Below are 23131 nucleotides of genomic sequence, written 5' to 3'. Positions count from 1 at the left end.
CTGGTAACACGGGCAGACACTGGGCAGATGAAGTTTAATGTGGAGAAATGCAAAGTGATGCATTTGAGAGGAAGAATGAGGAGAGGCAATAAAAGCTGATGGGACAATCTTAAAGGGGGTGAAGGGACAGAGAAACCTGGGGGTCATATAGTAAATCTTTGAAGGTGGCCGGACAGGCAGATAAAGCTGTTAAAAAAGCCTACGGGATACGAGGCTTTATAAATAGGGGCACAGAATACAACAGTCAGGAAGTTATGATGAACCTTTATATAAACACTGGTTAGGCCTCAGCGAGAGACTGTGTTCAGTTCTGGGCCCCACACTTTAGGAAGGATGTCAAGACATTGGAGTGGGTGCAAAGGAGATTGACCAGAATGGTACCAGGAATGAGGGATTTCAGTTATCAGGAGAGGTAGAGAAGCCGGGATTATTCTCCTTGGAGCAGAGAAGGTTAAGAGGAGATTTGATAGAAGTTTTCAAAATGATGAGGGGATTCGATAGGGTGAACAAGGAGAAACTATTCCCACTGGCGGGAGGGTCGGTAACCCGAGGACACCGAGTTAAAATAGTTGTTAAAAGAAACAGAGGGGAGGGGAGGAGAAATGTTTTCACACAGCGAGTTGTTGGGATCTGGAATGCATTGCCTGAAAGGCTGGGGGAAGCCGATTCCATAATAACTTTTAAGAGAGAAGTTGAGAAGTAACGGAGAACAAGTTGCAGGGCTATGGGGAGAGAGTGGGGGAATGGGGTTGATCAGGGCTATGGGGAGAGAGTGGGGTTGATCAGGGCTATGGGGAGAGAGCGGGGGAGTGGGCTTGATTGGAAGCTCTTTTCAAAGAGCCGTTCCAGACAACAAGAACAACAAGATTCCATTTATAGAGCACCTTTCACGTCGGGAGGACGTCCCAAGGCGCTGACATGATGGGCCGAATGACCTCCTTCTGTGCTGTATAAATCTATAATTCTATGATCCAGGATTCGAAGTCTGACAGACATTCTATCAGGACAGCAGTGGGTCCTGGAGTCAAGGGTGGAGGCAGAGAGGTAGAGTTGGGTGTCATCCCATACATGTGGAAGTTGACCCCATGTCTATGAATGATGTCACCAAGAGGGAGCATCTAGATATTGAAGAGGAAGGGACCAAAGACAGAGCCCCGAGGAACACCGCACGAGATGGTGTGGGGACTAGAGGAAAAAACATTTTTCGAGATGAGGTGGAGGCGGTGTGAGAGGTACCTGAACCACTGAAGGACAGAGCCATGAAGGTTGAGGTGAGAGGAGAGGCTGTGGATGAGGATAGAGTGGTTGACGGTATCGAAAGCAGCAGAGAGGTCAAGGAGGACGAGGAGGCAGAGGGAAGACTGGTCGCAGGAGAACACAATGCCATTTGTCACTTTGGCCAGGGCTGTTTCTGTGCTGTGGGCGCATGGAAACCCGACTGGAGGGATTCGTGAAGGGAGTGGCGGGAGAGGACGGAGCGAGGCTGGGAAGCAACAACTCGCTCCAGGACCTTGAAGAGGAAGGGGAGGTTGGAGTTCGAGAGCAGTGATGGGTCCAGGGAGGGTTTTTTAAGGATAGGTGTGATGGCGGCCGTTTTTAATGGGGATGGCTGATCTTAATTTTTAGCGTCTCGTTGGGAGGACAGCGTCTGTGACAATGCAGCGCTCCAACTGCACCCGGGCTGGATCATCACTCTGGACACTGAGCTCAAAGTCCCAAGAAGGGGGTTGGACCGACATGTCGAGGATAGGCAACGGAGGCCGGGGGAAACCTACTGGTGTCATAGTGACTGGCCCATTCTCCTTGAGAGAAGAGGAGGTTAAGGGGAGATTTAATACGGGTGTTCAAAATGATGAGAGAGTTTGATAGGGCAGATAGGAAGTAACTGTTTCCTCTGGTGGATGGGTTGGTAATCAGAGGACATAGATAATAATACTTGCATTTGATATAGCGCCTTATCATGTCTTTGTGACGTCTCAAAGATAATTCAAGATAATTCAGATTCAAGATAATTGTCAAAAGAACCAGAGGAGAGAAGAGGGGAAATTATTTTACAGAGAGTTGTTACGGTCCGGAAAGCACGGCCTGAAAAGTTGGAAACAAATTCAATAACAACTTTCAAAAGGGAATTGGCCAGATACTTGAAAAGTAAAATAAATTGCAGGGCTACGGGGAAAGAGTGGGGGAGTGGGACTGATTGGGTAGCTCCTCCAAAGAGCTGGCACAGGCACGATGGGCAGAATGTCCTCCTTCGGTACCGTAATATTCCACGATGCTATGAATGGTTTAGACAGAGAACAAACATTGCGTCCTGCCATCAGCCCCTCAGTCAGACTCCGCCACCTAGCGGAGATGTTGTTGAAGTCCACGTAACCCTGTATCTTACAGGTCCATCTGAACCAACAGTAATACTAGTTATCCTTAGGTTTGATACCATGCCTTTCACTGTCAGGGTGGACGTCCCAAAGCTCTTCGCAGGATACACTGTCAAGTATAGTGACTGTGTATTTTGCAGGCAAACTGAAAAGATTTGGAAGAACAGAAGCCCAAATTCCACCCAGTATTAACCTGTAGCGCGTCTCAAAAACGTGGTGCACAATTTATTAAAATTCTTAACGTCAGTCTTCATTTTAGACTGGACAGAGGGTAGGGGGTTCTGATTCAATGTCTACAAATCAGAACCAATCAGTTAGAACTAAGGTCAGGCAGAACCTTTTGTCATACAGAGATGTGAAGCTGCGGAACTCTCTTCCCAAAAAGCAGTAAAAATAATAATATAATAATAATTCTTGCATTTGATATAGCGCCTCATCACATCGTTGAGAGCCGTCTCAAAGCGCTTCACAGGATATACGATAGAATGGATCGATTGTGTATTTTGTGGGCGAAACGTGGCAGTCAATATATACGCCGCAGTGTCCCACAAACAGCCATGTAGTGAGTGACCAATTTTATTTGGGGGATTGTTGGCCTGGACACAGGGAGAGAGACTCCCTTTTCTTTTTGAATTGCGTCACAGGATCTTTAACGTCCACCTGAACAGGAGGACAGGACCTCGGTTTGACGTCTCATCCAAAGAACGGCGTCTCTGACAATGCAACACCCCACAGCACTGCACTGCAGTGTCAGTTTAGACTATGTGATTCCAAGCCCTGATGTCGGGCTTGAACCCACAACCTTGACTCAGAGGCGAGAGTGCTACCACTGAGTCAGGCTGAAGAGGAGGATTCAATAAAAGAGAGACTGACAGTGACTTGGGTAGTAAAGGCATTGCAGTGTGACGTAAGAGCAAGGCTTTAGGATTAAAGATGTATCCGGAGCTAATAAACCGGTGAGATCAGCTCATTGGGCTGAATACTCTCTTCCTGTGCTGTTTTATCGATGCTCTAATTTGGGTGCCAGTTTCCCTCAGTTCTTCCAGATTAAGGTCGGATTGAATCGTTTTCCGCGATCTTAAATCTTAAAATGAAACAGTGGCACAGACTGGGACTGGGTGAAATTATGGCCCCCTCCCTCCCCAGGGCCACGACACGGGAAGGCTAGCGAGACGGTACCTGGTTCACTCTGAAGACGGACAGAGGTTGAGCCATGGACTCTCCGTGAGAAATAATCAGATCCAGCAGACCGTCCCTGTCAAAATCAGTGGTCACCGCTCCTGTGAAGGTCCCAAAACAGTCTTAATAATATAATAAAAATAAAATATATTATATTATAACAATATAAAAATAATATATAATAATAAAATATAATATAAATAATACAGTAATAATAAAATATAATATAATACAATATAATAATATAATAATACAATATAAATTACATAACAATACAATATAGCAATAACATAATATAATAATTCTTACATTGGATATAGTACCTTATCATATCGTTGAGATGTCTCAAAGCGCTTCATAGAATGCACTGTAAAGTGGAGTGACTGGGTACTTTGTGGGCGAAATCCAGCACAGCAATGTCCAACAAACAGTCGTGGAATTAGGTGACCAATTTTTTTTATTTTGAGGGATTATTACCCCCGGAAAGCGATCCGCCAACCGACCAAGGATTATTATTATTATTTCCTCTCCTCGGCTTCCACCCAAACCCTTATCGCCTTATGTGAAATTTCTCTGCATTAAATCTACACCTGCGCTAATCATTAAGGTGTCTGTGTGTTCCTCCTCACCCCAGTCAGACACTTTATCCTTTTGTTAAGTGGTGGGGAATGGAAATTGGTGGAGCAAAAATTAGACCAAAAAAAAGACATTTTTCTTTCCAGCATCCCTCGGAAACCACTGACGTAATTGCTATTTATTTTTTGATCGAAAAAAATCTTTGCAGCTTTTCTGGAATCCTAGAAAAAAAAATAGACGAAAGCAAATACCCTTCACTTGGCGCAGAACATTAGCACGTGGGCAGAATGTCCGTGGTTAATGGAGTGTAAGGGCTGATACAGCTCTGCGGTCACAGGGAGCAGAGTGGTCTGTCTGTCTGCAAATATCAGAGGGGAAGGTTCACTGTTCATTGCACAGTTGCCTCTCAGCCTGGCTCTGCCAAAGCTTTCCCTTCAGCTTCCCCTGGTCAATTCTATCCTCACCGCTGTTGACAAGGAAGGGAATGTAATATATAATAATAATAATCTCTGCATTTGATATAATGCCTCACCATGTTTCAAAGAGCTTCACAGAAGATACTGTGAAGTGAATTGACCGTGTATGTTGCGGGCGAAATGCAACAGTTAATTATGCACAGCAGTGTCCTATAAACAGTCGTCGAATTGAGTGACTCAATTGAGGGATTATTACTCCCGGAAAAGCAATCCACCAATCAACTAACAACCAGGTTCCTATTTACTGCTGGGTAAACAGGCGTGTGGAATAAGGAAACGTGCCTAAGGTTTACCCTGCCCGGGAATCGTACCCAGGTCCTCTCTCTTGCGAGGTGAGTGCGATAATCACCACACTGCAGGACTCCACATAATAACCTTGCCCATACCATCGAGGTGATTCAAAGTGCTTCTCAGGATTTGACTGTAAAGTGCAGTGACTGTGTGTTTTGGTTACAAAAAACAGGAGAACGGGAGGAATGTTGTAAACAGCCACTCAGGACAGCCCCTTAATGTCCACCTGAATCTCAGGGCAGACACAGACATAACTTAACAGCTAGAAAATACACAATACAATGAAAAAATATACATTTCCACACAGCAACTTTCACACTGGAAGGTCCTGAGGTGCTTTAGGTGGGAGCTGAGGGGGGGGGGGAAGGGGCGGAAATAACCGAAGGCGGTCGAAGAAGTAGGTCTTGAGACAGAGCTTGAATGAGGTAACGGAGGGAGTGTGACAGAGGGGCTCCGGGATGGAGTTCCAGAGAGTGGGAGCAGTTAGCCTGAAAGCCCGGCTGCTGATGGTGGGAGGGTATAAGGGCGGGGGGACATGAAGCAGGCCGGTGCCGCCGAGTCAGGCATTAACAGAATCCAATGTGTGTTATTTATTCGCTATGGTACCCTGTTCCCAGCACCGGACTCACCCCTCACCTGTTCCTTGCCCTGTGGGCTCAGCAGCATCTCCTGGGTTCAGCTCCTCAATCAGTGGGTCCAGCCCGTCCCTCTGCGCCACCCTGTAAGTGAGCACAAGATAAGAGGCCATCAACCCTGGCAACACAAGGGGTCTCACTGGTCCTGCCCCGGAGCCAGTATCCCAGGACACTCACTGCTGATGGCAGCATAGCCCGGCCTGGCTCATTGGCAGGACCTGGAAGGGCTGACCAGTCACTGGGGGCAGGGAATCCTCCCCCTCAGCTCCTGTCAACCCTGCAGCCAAAGCCCTAAAGGGGAGGATGGTCCTAGCTGGACAACCAGCGGGAAAGCTGGCCAGACAGCGCTCTGAATGGCAAGCTGGTTGGTTTTAGCCGGTTAGACTCCAGCAGTTACCCCAACGCGCACTCTGGGCTCCTTGCATTGAATATAGCTGTTGCTGTTGTCGGCTGTACTGAGGTCGGGCGAGCGTGGAGCTGTGAGACACGCGACTTTCTTGCGAGCTGCACTGTTCCAGCCGTGCAACCTTCAGTGCAGTGCAGTGCAGCACCGCAACCAGCAGAGGACAACACAACACTAGCCAGTGCACGGAATAGAGACTGGTTTACACAGACAGGGTAACAGGCAAACCACCAACAGCCTCACCCACTGACTAACACACAGACAAGTACATCTATCAGGGTGGGTCTCAGGACATGTCTGCACCCCCCAACCCCCCCACCCCAACAAGGGTTCCCTTGTGCTTCTGTTACGTCAGTCAGTGCACCGCTCCAGGAGCGTCTTATCACCACATCATTTTAAGTTAGTTCAAGATTGGGAGCGACTGACGCCTGTTAATGATTCCCGATCAAGCTCAGTGGCGTCTGCTTTGTTTCCATCACCGACCGACCATCAGTTAAACCAGCCGGGCTCTGCTGGCAGTACAGCAGGCTCTGCCCTTGGGTTAGAGGGTTGAGGGTTCAAATCCCGTGTCAGGATTAATGCTCACAGTCCAGGCTGACGTTCCAGTGCATTGCTGGGTGGTGGGGTGGGGGTTAGAGGAGCCCTGCAATGTTTGAGATGTCATCCTTCAAATAAAAGGTTAAACCAAGATCCCGTCTGTCCCTGTGTTGGAGCAAATGTCAAAGATCCTATCGGAAAAAGAGTAGGGAGTCTCTCACTCTCTCCCTGTTTCCCGGCCGACAATCCCACAGATAAAATTGCTTATTCACTTCATGGCTGTTGGCCTGACCTTGCTGTGCACAAATTGGCTGCCGTGTTGGTCTACAAATGCTCGTTACTGCACTTGACAGCAGCAATTCCCTATGAAGCACTTCCGAGACCTTTTGATGTTATAGGCGCAGTATGGAATGCAAGGATTGTTATCAATATGAAATCCACGTTCTCCAGTGTGTGTACCAGCCGGGGGCCTTCAGTCCTCCTGACGCACGGGTCAGACAGGTCAGTGAAGCCAGGGTAGTGTGGGAGGTGGGTATAAGTCGAGGTTGCACTTGTGTTTAGGCGAGGGGGAGAGGGGGGAGGGAGATTGGAATGAACAGGAGCTGGCCACTATCCTTCAACGTGATCCGGTTCTTGGTCAGATACGATGATCCTGAAATAAACACGATCCACATTGTAATGTCAGAGAGCGTTCCGTCAATTTTACATTCGATAATATGAAAAGGTTTATTAGTGACAGGACAGGGAGGTTCACAGCCCAGACGAGGTGCCTTTCCCTTCTCACAGAGTTGTCCGGTTCCCTTTTAAAACTGTTGTCAATCTGTTCCAACCAACGTTTCTGTTCGGGCGTTCAATATCCACTTAAAACTGTGCATGTGTGTGAGTTAGTCTGTGTGCGTGAGTTAGTCTGTGTGTGTGCATGTGTGTGTAGTCTGTGTGTGTGCATGTGTGAGTATATGGGTGTGGATGTGAGTGTGTATGTGATAGTTGCGTGTTGCGTATGTGAGTATGGGTGTGAGTGAGCGTGTGTGCTAGTGTGTGTGTTTGATAATGTGTGTGTGTGAGTGTGTATGAGTGTCTGTGTGTTACTGTTAGTGTGTGAGTGTGTGTGAGTGAATGTGTGTAAGTGTGTGTGTGTGTGAATATGGGTGTGTGAGTGAGCGTGTGTGCTAGTGTATGTGTGAGTGTGCGTGAGTGTGCGCGCGTATAAACAAATTCTCCTAACCTCCTCTTCCTTTGTTGTATTTTTGGTGCTGATTTGGAATGGATGCCCCTGTATTACTGACTGATCAGTCTCCTAGCGCAGGAAGCAGGAGAACCCATGCACTCCACCGATCCCGGTACATACAGAGCAGAGGCTGAGCAGAGGCTCGGTAACTCAGAGCGTCTCCTTCGGGAAATACGCAAACGGTGCAGGTATCAGGGCACCAATAATCAACCGGTTATATCAGTAACCATCCTTGATAAACCATAAGATTGGTTTGGATAAAGTAGATCCTTCAATCCAATGGCAACACTCCCAAATATCCCCCCACAACGCCCTCACCCTGACCTCCCCCCCCCCTCAGCCAAAATTAGCCTAAATCGTGAGCTCAAATTCCCAACGTGGGGCTTAAACCACAATCTTCTGATGTGGAGGCGAGGCCGAGGCAGTCTGACATTAAGAGTTGTGAGCGGGGAGGAGAGAGGAGAAACTGACCAGGCCTTTCCCTGAGTAATCATAATGCGAGACTTTAAGTGGCCTGTGATCCCCCACCACCCACTACCCACACCCTAACCCCCACCCCACCCACCCGCAAACCCCTGCAGAAGGTGTTCAGTGGCGGCAGGCGAGCACACCCCTCACCCACCTGAAGAGCCGGTTGGCGGACGAGCCCCGATAGGCGATGTTATTGAAGAAGACCTCGAGCTCCTGGTCGTTGTCAAAGTCAGCGGCAATCAGCGTCCGCACTGGCGATGGCATGGCAAACATCTGAGTGGCCACGTCCTGCACACAGACAGACACAGGCTCAATAATAATAATAATCCTTGCATTTGATACAGCGCCTCATCACGTCTTCGGGACATCTCAAAACTTCTTCATAGAATACACTGTGAAGTGAATTGACTGGGTGTTCAATTGCACACAGCAGCATCCCACAAACAGTCGTGGATTTAGTGACCAATTTATTATTATTTTCTTTTAAAAATTTAATTTGGAGGGATTATTACACCCGGAAAAGCCATCCACCAATCGACTTACAACCGGGTCCCTACTCACTGCTAGGTAAAGAGAGGCGTGTGGGGTGAGGAAACCCAATGTTTCACCCCGCCTGGGAATTGAGTAAATGAGGGAGATATGGTATGTTTGCTAGGCTCGGGGAATGGGGAGAGGATCCCTCAACCATCTGAGATACACATAGACAAGCACACCCCCTTCCTCCCATTCCATCTTCTTGTTTGCCCAGCCGAGTGTCTGATACATGGGGAAACCCTTCACTGTGCTCAAGAGTCTCCAAACCCAACTAAGAATTCCCAGCCCACCCATACATGGAAATCCCAGAGATAGATTGTTGGAATGGAATGCGCTCTCTTTCTCTCTCTCTCTCCCTGGAGGGACTCATCCCATTTACCTAATTCCAGAAAGTATTAGGCACAGGTTGGCAAGAGCCAAGACTTGGGGACCCCAGAGTGTGCGTTGGGGCAACTGCTGGAGTCTAACCAACAAATAAATACAGACGCAGCCCTCACCCTCTCCCTTGCTGGGTTTGCCTCCTCTCTGCTATCAGATCATACTAATGCCCAGACCCTGCCCACCTCCTCTCAATTCTGATGTCAAACATCAATCCTAATCTCCCCTAATCACTTGCCACAGTGAATCCCACCAACACCCATTCTCAAGAACAAGGAAGTACAATAACTGTGACTGGAGAAAGAGATAATAATAATCCTTACACTTGATATCGCACCTTATTACATCGTTCAGACATCTGAAAGTGCTTCACTTATGTATTGTAAAGTGCATTGACTGTATTTTGTGGGTGAAATGCGGCAGCCAATTGCGCACAGCTGTGCCCCAAAAACAGTTGCGGAGGATTATTACCCCAGAAAAGCGATCCGCCAGTTGACTAACAATTTAGCTACGAACCTAGCAGTAAGTTCCTACTTACTGCCAGGTAAACAGAGGCGTGTGTATGGAGTAAGAAAACTTGCCTAAAGTTTTGTCCTACCTAGGAAGATGGCGAGGCTGGGCAAATAGACTGTGGGGCCAGCCTCAGTCTGTTCACTGGACACCTCACATCTCAGAATAAACAACTGGAGTTTGAGTAAAAGTCTGTTTAAATAAAGCCTGTTGGGTGGCGATGAACAGTGGCAGGTTTAATAGCTTAATGTGAAGGGAAGTGACAGCCAGAGGCAGGCGATTGGGAATGAAGACAGACAGATACTAAATAATGAGATTCATCACCAAATACTTTCAATCAACGCTCTTGGCTGTGCCATCCATTAGAGGAAACCCGCAGCCTGATTTGCCAATTAAAATCCTGGGATTTATGGATTTGCGAGCCGTGCGCTGGGAGGCGGGGCTGATTGTCACGTCTCCTCCACAACGTCCGGGACTGAAGATCAGCAACCGGAAATTCATCCCGATTTCTTAATCCGTAAAGGGCCTCTGGTTGATCGCAATCGACTTCTTGGGAGGATCGAGAAGTGGCCTGCTAAACTCCGCTAAACACCCACACCAGTCCAGGCAGCTCCGCACCAAATCAATCCCTTCTTTCCAGCAGCTACTGAGCCACAATGCCAAATAATAATAATCCTTGCATTTGATACAGCGCCTTATCACGTCTTCGAGACGTCTCAAAGCGCTTCACAGAATATACTGTAAAGTGAATTGACTGTATACTTTGTGGGCGAAACTCGGCAGCCCCCACAAACAGTCGTGGATTGAGTGACCAAATTATTATTATTTATTTTATTTTTTTGAAGGGATTATTACCCCTAGAAAGCGATCCGTCAATCGACTCATCATCGGATTCCTACTTACTGGGTAAACAGAGGCGTGTGGAGTAAGGAAACTTGCCTACTGTTTCGCACTGCCCGGGAATCGAACCTAGGTTCTCTCGCTTGCGAGACAAGCGCTCTAACCACTATGGTACAGAACTCCAATCGGTGATAAAATCAGTCACTCACGTCATGGCTGTTTGTGGGATATTGCTGTGTCTAAATTGGGATGCCATTCATCCACGAAAAATACACAGTCACTATATTCAATCCTGTGAAGCACTTTGAGACGTCCTCCTGACGTGAAAGGAGTTGCGTTATTATTATTATGATAAAAATGTCCGTTTCTGCTCTCGGTCATTCCAATATCATACGCACGCGATCTGTCACGCTCTGCGCTATAGTCGTACATTCATGGGGGGAACCACAGTAAATTAAATTAAAACCACATTAGCCTCACGTTAAACCCCAGGATTCACTTAGAACATCCTAAAGCACCTCGAGAAGTGAGGTGACTTTTTGTCCTCAAATACAGCAGCTATTTTGCACACAGCAAAGCCCTGAGCCATTTGCCCACACAATATACAGTCAATTCACTTTACAGTATATTCTGGAAGACGCAATGAGCCATTATATCAAATGCAAATATTATTATTAATTAATTATTATTATTATTATGAGATGAAAACTATCTTATTTGAGGGATTGTTGGCCAGGGCATCGGGAGAAACTCCTTTCTCTTTTCCAATAGAGTTGTGGGATCTTTGACATCCACCTGAATAGGCACTGAATAGACTAACATCTCCTCCAAAGGACACGGTTTTATTGCAGCGCTGCCCACAATGGTTTGCTCGACAGTCATTTTAGATTATAAACTCAAGCCATGATGTGGGGCTTGAACCCAAAGGCTTCCGACTCTTTAGCAACAAGTGTTAGCAATGGAGCCAAGCTGGCTGAACTCTGGACACACTGCAGTAGTGTATTGGGAGGCAAATCACTTGACCTTTTCTTATTCTATTCCACGAGCAGGTTTCAGCAAGGCTCGGTTGTTAACACTCTCTGTCACTTCTGGGTCAGAAGGTTGCGGGTTCAAGGTCCCAAGTCGGATGGGGATTATGCAGGATGGCTCCTGCGATGACCTTATGTTCTGTGTACAGGTGTACCAGTGGGAGGGTGGACTGTGCAGAGACCAGGCTAAGCATTCCCTGCTTTAAAGGCAAAATCTTAGGCAAGTTTCCTTACTCCACACACACGCCTCTGTTTACCCAGCAGTAAATAGGAGCCCGGTTGTTAGTCGATTGGTGGATCGCCTTTCCGGGGTAATAATCACTGAAAAAAAATTTGTCACTTACTCCACGACTGCCGCATTTAGCCCACAGTATACCCAGTCAATTCACTTCCCAGTATATCCTGTGAAGCGCTTTGAGACGTCTCAATGACGTGATAAGGCGCTGTATCAAATGCAAGGATTATTATTATTATTCAAGGGGGAATGCGAGAGCCTGGAAGGCTGTACTCTGATTGTATTCTGTCAGAAAGTGAATCAAATGCTGTGGTTCTCAGGTTATTAACCTGAGAGGAATCAACTGCACAGCACTTGCAGAAACTTGTAAGAGTAATGTTTGGCTAATCAATTCTCTCTTTTTATATATAAAATAAAAACGCTTCCAGCACAGCTTGGGCTCTGTTTGTTTCACTGCCATTTGTTTAAGCTGACAGGTCATTTTAGTCCACAGCTAGTAGAAAAGCACACTGAATGTATTGCTCCAGACAGTCACTGTGGTGTTGCACTGTGTGTTACCTGGGCTGTTTATACCTGGCCATCAATTATACTGTGTTCTGCCTCCCGCCATTTGGGACAACCTTTGTGGCATATTTAAGAACATTTTCATAACTTGGGTGAAAAATTGGTCAACAATCGGTGGGAGAAGTCAGACTGGGGGGAAATGAGCGGAGGAATGAGATTAGAGCTCCAGAGGGGGAGTGAGCCCCAGCACAGACACAATGGGGAGAGAGAGAGAGAGAGCAGGGAATGGGGTTAGAGTAGAGGCTCCAGTGGGGGAGCGAGCCCCAGCACAGACACCATGGGGAGAGAGAGAGAGAGCAGGGAATGGGGTTAGAGTAGAGGCTCCAGTGGGGGAGCGAGCCCCAGCACATAAAATAAGAACCACTTTTTGTGCTGTAATTTTTATAGGATTGCTCTAAGATAGCCATCATTCTACACAATTAGAGGGACAGACGCTATGTGTCAGTGGACAAACCAAGCTTGTGAAAATAGCTTTACTGCAGTAATTGAGATCGAAAAGCATTTTACAATCAGGTGACGGGAAGAGGCGGGGAGGAGGGAAACCCGAAAAAGATTCCGATCCATCACGTCTGTTTGGGGTCCCTCACCGGCTGATTCCCAGCCTGCCGTCGAGTCCAGCCCGAGGCTGAGGAACCAATCTCTCACTTGAAGGTTAAGCGGATATGGAGGTTGACTGTTTTTACGTGCTGTTGGTTTGGTAATAAACTCTGCAGCAGCTGGTGACAGCCGGCAATGTCGCAAATCGGACTCAAACTGGTCTTACCATGGAACATAGTAGTTCATCAGGAGACCGGACACAGCCCAGATTGATAACAGCTGATGTGAATCCTATATTGAAGTTCTGGTGCGTCTGTTATTACTCGAGGGAAATAAATCACTGAGCGTCCTTTTGGCACTCGCTGCCAACGCAAGCTGTTTGCCCGGGTGTGTGTTACATTCCTTGCCTTTGCTATATCGCCTGCAACGCTGAGACAACACAAACTGCTTAGGAGGTAATCACTGTCAATGTCTGTGTATTTGTAGGCAAACATAGCAGCCCAGGCAGGTCCCACAGATAGCCACCGAGTGATTTAACCTGCAGGATTGTCAGCCAGGACACTCCGAGAGAAACTCCCTTCCGCTTTGTAATAACGTGAGTTGACCGTATATTTTGTGAGCGAAACGCGGCAGCCAATTGCGCACAGCAGCGTCCCATAAACGATCGTGGATTGAAGTAACCAATTTATTATTTTTTTTAAATTAAGTTAATCTGAACTCAATTGCAATTTCTCCCCAGCAGTTAGTTGACAGACTTGGGGAGCTGATACCGTGCAAGGCTGGACCCCCATAGCTCTGTACCCGGGCAAGGTTACAAACAGGTCCTTGATAAAAGGTGCACGCAGATCAGCGTAACATCTTACTTACCAATTAGATCTGCGTGGATGGCTCACTAACAAATTGATGAGGCAAAAGACAACATAATCTAAAAAAAGCGAGGCCATTCACAATTTCTGAATTACATCGGCAAAGATAATACTCCACTGAGTTTATCGAAGGACTCAATAAAATTAATTAAAATTGTTCATGCAACCAAACATATTTACTTTATCTTGGAGGTCAACTGGCTGATGAGGTTGAAATCCAGTATACATATGCATGAGTCTCGCCTTAAAAGGAATTATTTTCCTATTAGTAGAATAGCTGTTAATCCAAACATTATTGCTTTTTTTTCATATTTCGTAAACTAAAATGCATATCAGAAGTTGATGATGAGTGAATATTTGATTCTGAACTATTTAAATCACTTGAGCTAATCTACTGGATATCAATGGGGCCTAAGGGATGGGTCTGTCACTATCCTTTCTAGAATCAGATATGCCTAATTGCATTCAAATACATCTCCATTTTCTCTCCCCCTCCTGAACATGTTTCAGGCTCCCACTCAGCTCTCGTAACTACACTCTCCCACACGTGACAAACCGCATTGCTTATTGCCCTGACCAGACGCCCATCTCATTGCCGTTATCTCACTGCCCTCCTCCTGCCACACCTTCAATTCCCGTCTAAAGACCCTTCCTTTTTGATCGTGCTGATGCTCGCCTCCCACCTCCCTGTCCTCTTGGCTCCTTGTCAGACTCCGCCACTGTAAAGTGCTCCGGGACGCTACCCCGTGTGAAGGGCGTTGTATATTTACAAGTATTTACAAGTTGTTGCTATTAACATCCAACCAAAGAGCCTTCAATGGACACAACTGTTCCACATTTAAAACCATCAAACAGAATCCCAATGGATCCTATCCCTTCACATTCACTCCCTGTGAAAAATAATAACCTTTGCATTTGATATAGTGCCTTATAATGTTGTTGAAATGCCTGAAAGCGCTTCACAGATTATACTGAAAAGTGCAGTGACTGTATTTTGTGGGAGAATCGCGGCAGCCAACAGCGTCCCACAAACAGCCAGTGAGTGAGTGACCAATTTTATTTGGGGATTGTTGGCCAGGACACCGGGAGAGAGAGAAAAACTCCCTTCTTTTTTCGAATAGCGCCACAGGATCCTTAACGTCCACTTGAACAGGCAACAGGACCTCGTTTAATGTCTCATCCGAAGGATGGCACTTCCAACAATGCCACCCCCGCCCCCCACCAAGCACTGCATTGGAGCTTAGACTATGTAATTCCAAGTCCCGACGTGGGGCTTGAACCCACAACCTTCTGACTCAGAGTCGAGAGAGAGAGAGAGCGCTACCACTGCTAACGTGGAAGATATTCCACTTTCTACTCCCTCTTTTGAACACACAACAGACTAAATCCCTGTCTTTTCAACACAATCCCTGATCCAAGCACTCACTATTTCAGCCTAAAACATGACGACCTTGAATTCCGCCACTGTGTTGCTCCGTGTTTACAACCTGGACTGGTGTTAAAGTGTTATTATCCCAATTATACATTTTAATGTTGCTCACAGCCAATCTTCTGCCAAATTGCAAACAGAGAGGACCGCACAATTTAAAAAGCAAACATTTTCTTCCCCAAAACGTGCTTCTGAATGTTTCAAATTAATTTAAATTTAAATTGATAAATAAATGAACCTCTAGGCTATGGTACAAAGGTTCTCAAGCTAATTAATTTTACCCATAATTTATCTGTTCTGATCTGAGAACAAAACATCTTAGCATCTGGTGTATTTATAATATCAAACTATCCCTAATCTCTTCTCCTATACTCCCAAGTCCTTCACATTCGCAACCATTATTAGAAATTTCATCCACAAAATACACAGTCAATTCACTTTGCAGCATATTCTGTGAAGCACTTTCAGACGTCTCAATGGCATGATAAGGCGCTGTATCAAATAAATCAAATATCTCATTATGTCGGTGCAGGTGCTCACTCCCTAAATATCTACTCTAATCCCCTCTTTCCTTCAGAGGGATAAATCTAGTCTGAACTTAGAAAACCATTTTCCATAGCTTTTATAGACTAAAGCTGCACAGAACAGTTCACCAAAAACTTGGCACAATTTCAAATCTTAAGAAGGAGGAGAGGAGAAATTTTTTCGCACAGTGAGCTGTTGGGATCTGGAAGGCATGGCCTGAAAGGCTGGTGGAAGCCGATTCGATAACAGCTTTTAAGAGAAAGGTAGATAATTATTTGGGGAGGACAAGTTTGCAGGGCTATGGGGAGAGAGCGCAGGAGTGGGGTTGATCAGGGCTATGGGGAGAGCGCGGGGGAGTGGGGTTGATCAGGGCTATGGGGAGAGAGCGGGGGAGTTGGGTTGATCAGGGCTATGGGGAGAGCGCGGGGGAGTTGGGTTGATCAGGGCTATGGGGAGAGGGCGGGGGAGTGGGGTTGATCAGGGCTATGGGGAGAGCGTGGGAGAGTGGGGCTGATCAGGGCTATGGGGAGAGCGCGGGGGAGTTGGGTTGATCAGGGCTATGGGGAGAGGGCGGGGGAGTGGGGTTGATCAGGGCTATGGGGAGAGAGCGGGGGAGTGGGGCTGATCAGGGCTATGGGGAGAGCGCGGGGGAGTTGGGTTGATCAGGGCTATTGGGAGAGAGCGGGGGAGTGGGGTTGATCAGGGCTATGGGGAGAGAGCGGGGGAGTGGGGTTGATCAGGGCTATGGGGAGAGAGCGGGGGAGTGGGGTTGATCAGGGTTATGGGGAGAGCGCGGGGGAGTGGTGTTGATTAGGGCTATGGGGGGAGAGCGGGGGAGTGGGGTTGATCAGGGCTATGGGGAGAGCGCGGGGGAGTGGGGTTGATCAGGGCTATGGGGAGAGAGTGGGGGAGTGGGGTTGATCAGGGCTATGGGGAGAGAGCGGGAGAGGGGGGTTGATTTGGAAGCTCTTTTCGAAGAGCCGTCACAGACACGATGGGCCGAAAGGCCTTCTTCTGTGCTGTATAATTCTATGATTCTAGGAAGACCTAAATGGTCTTGTTGGTAAAGTCCAGAGGGAATAGAGTGCCTATGGAGTCTGTTTGTTCACAGTATCAGTGCTTACCCCCTTGGCTGTTTCTCTACTAGATCCTATCACAGCGTTCCGACTCATCATTATCTTTGCTGGTTAATCATTGGGGTGACGGAATAATTACCTCGCTGCCATTGACTTTCACACAAGAGCTCACACTTGTAAAAAGATATTTTTGTCTTTTTAAAGCAATCCCACCCTTCCTGGTGGAGTCCAATTCCTATCTCCACTCAGAGGGTCAGAGGGGAGGGGGGAGGGAGAGGGGTGGGGGAGATCACTACCATGGCACCTTCTAGTGTGTTAAAGGCTCCACAGTCGCGCTCCATTGGAAGGACAGTTCCACTAGCGCCCTCTATTGGAGGAAATGGTTCCATGGAACAGGACAGGGCTTGCTAGGTCAACAACAACAACTTGTATTTATATATTATCTGGTAGCGTCCCAAAGCGCTTCACAGTGGCGGAGTCTGACTATGAGTTGCGGGAGAGTGAAGGAGGTGACCGTAAGCACAATCAAAAAAGGAAGGTTTTTAGACGGGATTTGAAGATGGGTGATGAGGGCGCAAGGCGGAGGGATTGAGGGAGAGAGTTCCACTCTCTGTTACTCTTCCTAAATCCCTCCACATCGTTTTCCCCTTTCTCTCAAAACCTCAACTAAAAACCTTTCTCCTCTGACTGTCACGTTGGTCACCTCCCTCCCAAACCCCCATTTCCTTCCCTGCTCAGACACTAACTCAGTCTCTGTGAAGCACATTAAGACATTTACCTGTGTAAGAGGTAACTTATCAAATGCAAGTTATTGTTGTTATGTTTTCGGTTTGTCTGAGCAGGGTGCATCCTTCCCAAGAGAGCAAGAGAAAGAGAGAGAGAGGGGGAGGGAAGAGGGAGAGCGATTTGATTTGGACACTAGTAAGCATGGTGATATCTTTCCACGTGTGTCGCACATCAGGCCAAGATTCAGCAGCTAAAAGGGGTCACAGTAATAATTCTTACCCTAAATCGGACTCTTCCGTTCACACTGCTCTGCAGGAAGAAGCGATGTGGTCCCATCCAGTTCCCGTACACCACATCCACTTTCCCGTCCCGGTTAAAGTCGGCAAGAGTCAGTCCACGGCCATGCTGATAGGGGTCATCGATCCCTGTACATTAATGAACACAAAAAGCTGGGTTATAATGAGACCAAGAAGCTCCACGAAACCTGTAGCTCAGTGGTTAGAGCACTCACCTCACAAGTGAGAGGACCCGGGTTTGATTCCCGGGCAGGGCGAAACCTTAGGAAAGTTTCCTTACTCCACATACCTCTGTTTACCAACCGGTTGTTAGTTGTTAGTCAATTGGCGGATTGCTTTTCCAGGGGTAATAATCTTTTCCAAAACATTTTTAAATTATAATAATCATTTGGTCACTCAATCCACCACTGTTGATGGGACACTGCTATGTGCAATTGGCTGCCGCGATTCACCCACAAAATAGACAGTCAATTCACTTGAGGTGTCTAGAAGAAATGATAAGGCGTTGCATCAAATGCAAGGATTATTATTAAGAACAGTAATCCTTGCAGTAACATAAGACAGTTCTCACCTGCAGAACATCTCAGCAATAACAATAAAATAAGAACCTTAATAATATGACATAAACCTACCAAAGCTTTGGGGATTGAGATTAAGAGAACTCCAGTGGGGGAGTTGACACAAAACGGACCCAATGGGAAACGGAATCAGAGAAGATAGCTCTGCCGGGACACAACATGTACAATAGAGGGGCAAGTGGTCTCCACTGGTGGTGAGAAAACGCGAGTGAAAGAGAGAAAGGAGAGAAAGAGCGAGAGTCCATTTCACAAACCAGATGTTGTCCTGAGTGCCCTATAACTTGTGTCACTTTGAATGGCTTTCACAATCATCTCAATCATGTTGAGGACTGGTAAGGATAAGATAGATGGGAACAAACAGAAATGGTCTGAGATGATCAGTAAGGAATTCTCACCTGCCAACTTTGCCTGCTCTTTGTCCAGAATACCAATTATGTTGGCTCAATCAGTCCCACTGACCGAAACCTCGGTTTGTTTCTTTCAACTAAACAAGATAATGGGAACTTTCACAATGCCGGCATTCAGTCTACAACAGAACCTATTTGGTTGTGTGAGGCACGGCAGATAAGACAGATGGACAATCCAATTAATTCTACAGATCCTGGAAATTAGGAGAAGAGAGACAAAGCTCACCACTGATTGATCGTACCGGAGAAACATCCTATTAGTTCATGGAAAGAATACTGTCCAATACTCCCGCACGATATTCAACATCCACATGAAAAGCCAGACCAGTTTAACCGATCACCCTCCTCCCTCTACCCTCCCTGCCCTCCACCCCTGCTAATCCCAACCCACAGCTCGGGTTCACTGACTGTCCAGTGCCTTGGGACATCCTCCTGATGTGAAAGATGCTGCGTAAATGTCATTTGTTGTTGTTAACATCTCATCCAAATGACAGCGCCTCAAAGCGCAGGGTCTCTCCAGTAAACTTCAGGTAGATTTAGGAGTCCTGCAGCTCAGTGATTAGAGCACTCCCCTCGCAAGCGAGAGACCTGGGTTCGATTCCCGGCAGGGCGAAACATTGGGTATGTTTCCTAACTCCACACGCCTCTGTTTACCTAGCAGTAAGTTCCAATCCCCATTGGGGGTAATAATCCCTTCAAAAAAAAATGAAAACGTTTTTATTTAATGTGGTCACACACTCCACGGCTGTTTGAGGGGTCGCTGCTGTGTGCAATTGGCTGCCGCATTTTGCCCACAAAATATACAGTCAATTCACTTTACTGTATATCCTGTGAAGCGCTTTGAGTAGTCTCGAAGATGTGATGAAGCGTTGTATCAAATGCAAGGATTATTATCATTAATTTGTTGTTGTTTAACATCTCATCTAAATGACAGCATCTCAGATAACTTAGCATTTCCTCCCTCCCCCCCACCCCAGTAAGCTTCAGTTAGACGATGAGCTCACTAATGGGGGAGCGGGTGTTGGACTTCTGATGCAGCAACGACAGCGTTACCAACGGAGCGGATTACAGCCTTTCGCTGTGAAAAACAGGTGGATTAGAAAAAAATTCTATTTAAAACGTGTCAAGTGCGTTAATGTGTGGGCATCAGTCAGCAGGAAAATTAAGTGTGTTTCAAAGAATCGCTAGATGTTAGTCCTGGCAGATTGACTTCACCAGATACAGGCTCCGTGAGACGTTTAAGGGCATCTGGAGGTTTAAAGGAGAATGCAATTATTTTGCTGCTATTAAGGCTGATGGGTGTGAATTTTTCACCCAGTGCCAGCATCAAGGATTCTCACGTCTCTCTGGTTAGATTCAGAGCAAATCTCTCTCTACATAGACTTCAGAAACGGGTCTCATGTAAGTCTCCAAGGTCAGGTATAGACAGGGTTAGATGCAACGTAAAACCCTGTGTGTCTCCAGTAACATGCCTTATTAAATACAGGGGAAACCCGAGTGCAGGACTCCTGAGGATCACCAAGATCCCAAGCATTGCCTCACTGGCTTCCCCTGCTAATAATAGACTACTTCTGGGTCATCAGTTCACCACGGATGTCATCTCCTTGCCTTGCGCGTATCTGCGGTATGTAGGAAGTGATGTCAACAGCGCTTCTTGCACATATCCGAGTAAATTGGTCATTTCCTTTCATGGCCGTAGATGGGACCTTCGCTGTGTATCATGTGCGCCCTCAAATACAGTCACTACACTTGGCAGCAATTAGCTATGAAGCACTTAAAGATATTCCAAGGCTAATGGGCACTGTAAAGCAATTATTTATGGTAGGTGGGAGGATGGGGGGGTTGGATTCTAATTCCACCATATGACCCACATTTGGGGCCTCAGTTCACAGCCTGGTTGTACAATAATATTTTACATTTGATATTATCACGTTATTAAGACGTCTCAAAGCACTTCACAGGATATATTGTAAAGTGTAGTGACTGTATATTTTGTGGGTGAAACATGGCAGCCAATTGCACACAGCAGTGTCCCACAAACAGTCATGGAATGAATGGACCAAGTTGGATTTGGAGGGATTATTATCCCCAGAAAGCGATCCGTCAATCGACTAATAACCAGGTACCTACTTACTGCTGGGTAAGTGTGGAGTGTGTAGGTAAACAGAATGTGCACACGTGTGGAGTAAGGAAACTTGCCTAATGTTTCGCCCGGCCCAGGAATGAAACCTGGGTCCTCTCGCTTGAGAGGCGAGCGCTCTAACCAATATGCTAAGCTACTCAGCGATACAGCAGATGAAAAATGTCAGCGTAAAATCAGAGACAGAGGGAAACATGACTTTGGCTCCACTCAATACACTGATACCTGAAATAAATTGCGCTATTAGACAGCACATAATATTTCTCCCCATTCCTGTCACCACAATTTCACATTAGCCTACCCATCATTCATACCACAATAATGCCACCCGATCATTTATAAGGATCTACTTCCATGTCTGGAGAGATTGATGACACCAACCTTTGCATTCCTCTTTAAATTGTTATTTCTCTCCCCCTCCCCTCTCCCCTCCACAATATCTCTCTAGTTCCTCCAATCCTTCTCTACAGCTTGGTCTGTTCACACCTGACTGTTCAGCGCTTTGGGACGTCCTCCCAACGTGAAAGGCGCTCTATAAATGTAATTTTGTTGTTGTTGTTGGTCTGCCAACTCCTCCCAGTCCTGGGGTGGGGTTGGGTGGGATGGGGTGGGGTGGCGGCGGGAGACAAGAGGGAGTCAGGATGGCAGTTTCTCATGCCCAATGGACCAGTCAATACAACAAAAACATTACATTTGTAAGTGCCTTTCACACCAATAATTAGCAGATGGTTGACCACAACTTTTGCAAATTCAGACTGCCCAACCATTGATGGCCGGATTTTCAACCACTCCCCGCGACTCACTCTCAAAACGTGTCTCTCTGTCTCGTTCACTCACTCCATTTTGAAAACCCTTCGATAAAAGCACCCTCTTTAACACCCTCACTGCCCAACTGCCCTGGTTTCTAGCCACCCCCACCAACACGTGAAGCACTTTGAGATGCTACACTATGTGAAAGGTGCTGTATAGATGTATGTTGTAGTTGTTGTTGGTTAATTACAGGAGGGCTGCCCAAGACCTCCCACACTCATGACATTAATATAATAATCCTTGCATTTGATGTAGCGCCTTATCAGGTTGATGAGACGTCTCAAAGCGCTTCACAGGATATACTGTAAAGTGGAGTTGGCAATGTTAGGCTTCCTGAGTGAGAACCTCCATAGTAATCGAGATGCTTCCTTTAATTACAAACAATATTTTAAACTGAATGTTTTAAAAGAATGAAAGAAATGAAATACAAAGGAATGCTGACAATGTTCATGAAACCTTGGGCACCCACACACCTGATAATAATTCCTCAAGAAAAAAATAAATTGGCCATTTCAATCAACGACTGTTTGTGGGACACTCCTGTGCACAATTGGCTGCCGCGTTTCGCCCACAAATATACAATCACTTTACAGTCTATTCTGTGAAGCGCTTTGAGATGTCTAGAAGACGTGAAAAGCGCTATATCAAATTCAAGGATTTTATTATTATGTACTGTTTCTGCAACGCATATTGAGATGGATTCTGTACACATCGTGATATCGTGGCTAAACTAATTCTATGTCACTTTCCCTGTGCAGATGTGTTGTACCACCTTTCCATTAACTTGGGGTGATTTCATTCAACTTTTTGAATTATAAGCGAAGGGGTGGAACGGGAAGAGGGAGAGACAAAGACAAAGATACAAATAGACAATCTGCCTCAGCAAACCTGCCCCTCTCTGTGTGTTATCTAATCTACAACAACAACAACTTGTTATAAGGATGTCCCAACAACAACTTACATTTATATAGCGTCCTTCACACTGGGTAGCATCCCAGACAGTGGCGGAGTCTGACACCCCTTACCCAGCAGTTGTCTTCTATGACCCCTCCCAATGCTTTCTCTGCCTCTAATGATTGTTGTATAAAGATTCCCTGACGGGTTATCTTATCAACAGTCTCAGGCGGCAAGTCATCGGGTGGCTGCTCTGTGCCTCACTTGTACAGAGCAGCTCAACCAGGTAACATCAAACTAAGCAGGGTTCAAGGATGCAATTTTACGCTAACAGAAGAGATTGATCCTCAAAGAGAACTCTAGTCCACAAGAGATCAAAGCACCATGACCCGTCAATCATAGGATAAGCTTGAAACTGTTGGGAATGTAATTAAGTACAAATGAAATCACATCCGATTTGAAATTAGAATTTTTTTTCTCACCCGATGAAGGTTTAAGATACCGGTCTGAAATATCACAGAGTGCCATACACTCGGTGTTTTGCCCTGTATTGCCACGTGTCTTTTCCGTGTGCTTGGGTGCTAGGT

The 23131-nt window shown here is 46.5% G+C and overlaps 1 protein-coding gene across 1 annotated transcript in view; it reads right to left on the bottom strand.

Annotated features, from left to right (window-relative positions):
* Positions 1 to 23131, bottom strand: part of LOC103190102 (cartilage acidic protein 1) — a 93078-nt gene that overhangs the window by 13060 nt on the left and 56887 nt on the right. Inside the window, exons 8-11 of the mRNA XM_042336825.1 lie at positions 17699 to 17844; positions 8323 to 8459; positions 5534 to 5616; positions 3555 to 3655 (exon numbers count right to left, since the gene is read on the bottom strand). Of these exons, the coding sequence (XP_042192759.1) occupies positions 3555 to 3655; positions 5534 to 5616; positions 8323 to 8459; positions 17699 to 17844 (467 nt within the window). The remainder of the gene's footprint in view (positions 1 to 3554; positions 3656 to 5533; positions 5617 to 8322; positions 8460 to 17698; positions 17845 to 23131) is intronic.

This window comes from Callorhinchus milii, unplaced genomic scaffold, assembly GCF_018977255.1.
Source record: "Callorhinchus milii isolate IMCB2004 unplaced genomic scaffold, IMCB_Cmil_1.0 Scaffold7, whole genome shotgun sequence".
In the NCBI taxonomy this organism is placed as follows: Eukaryota; Metazoa; Chordata; class Chondrichthyes; order Chimaeriformes; family Callorhinchidae; genus Callorhinchus; species Callorhinchus milii.
The sequence above is the reverse complement of the archived record's forward strand: the minus strand, read 5'-3'. Positions and strand labels throughout refer to the sequence as shown.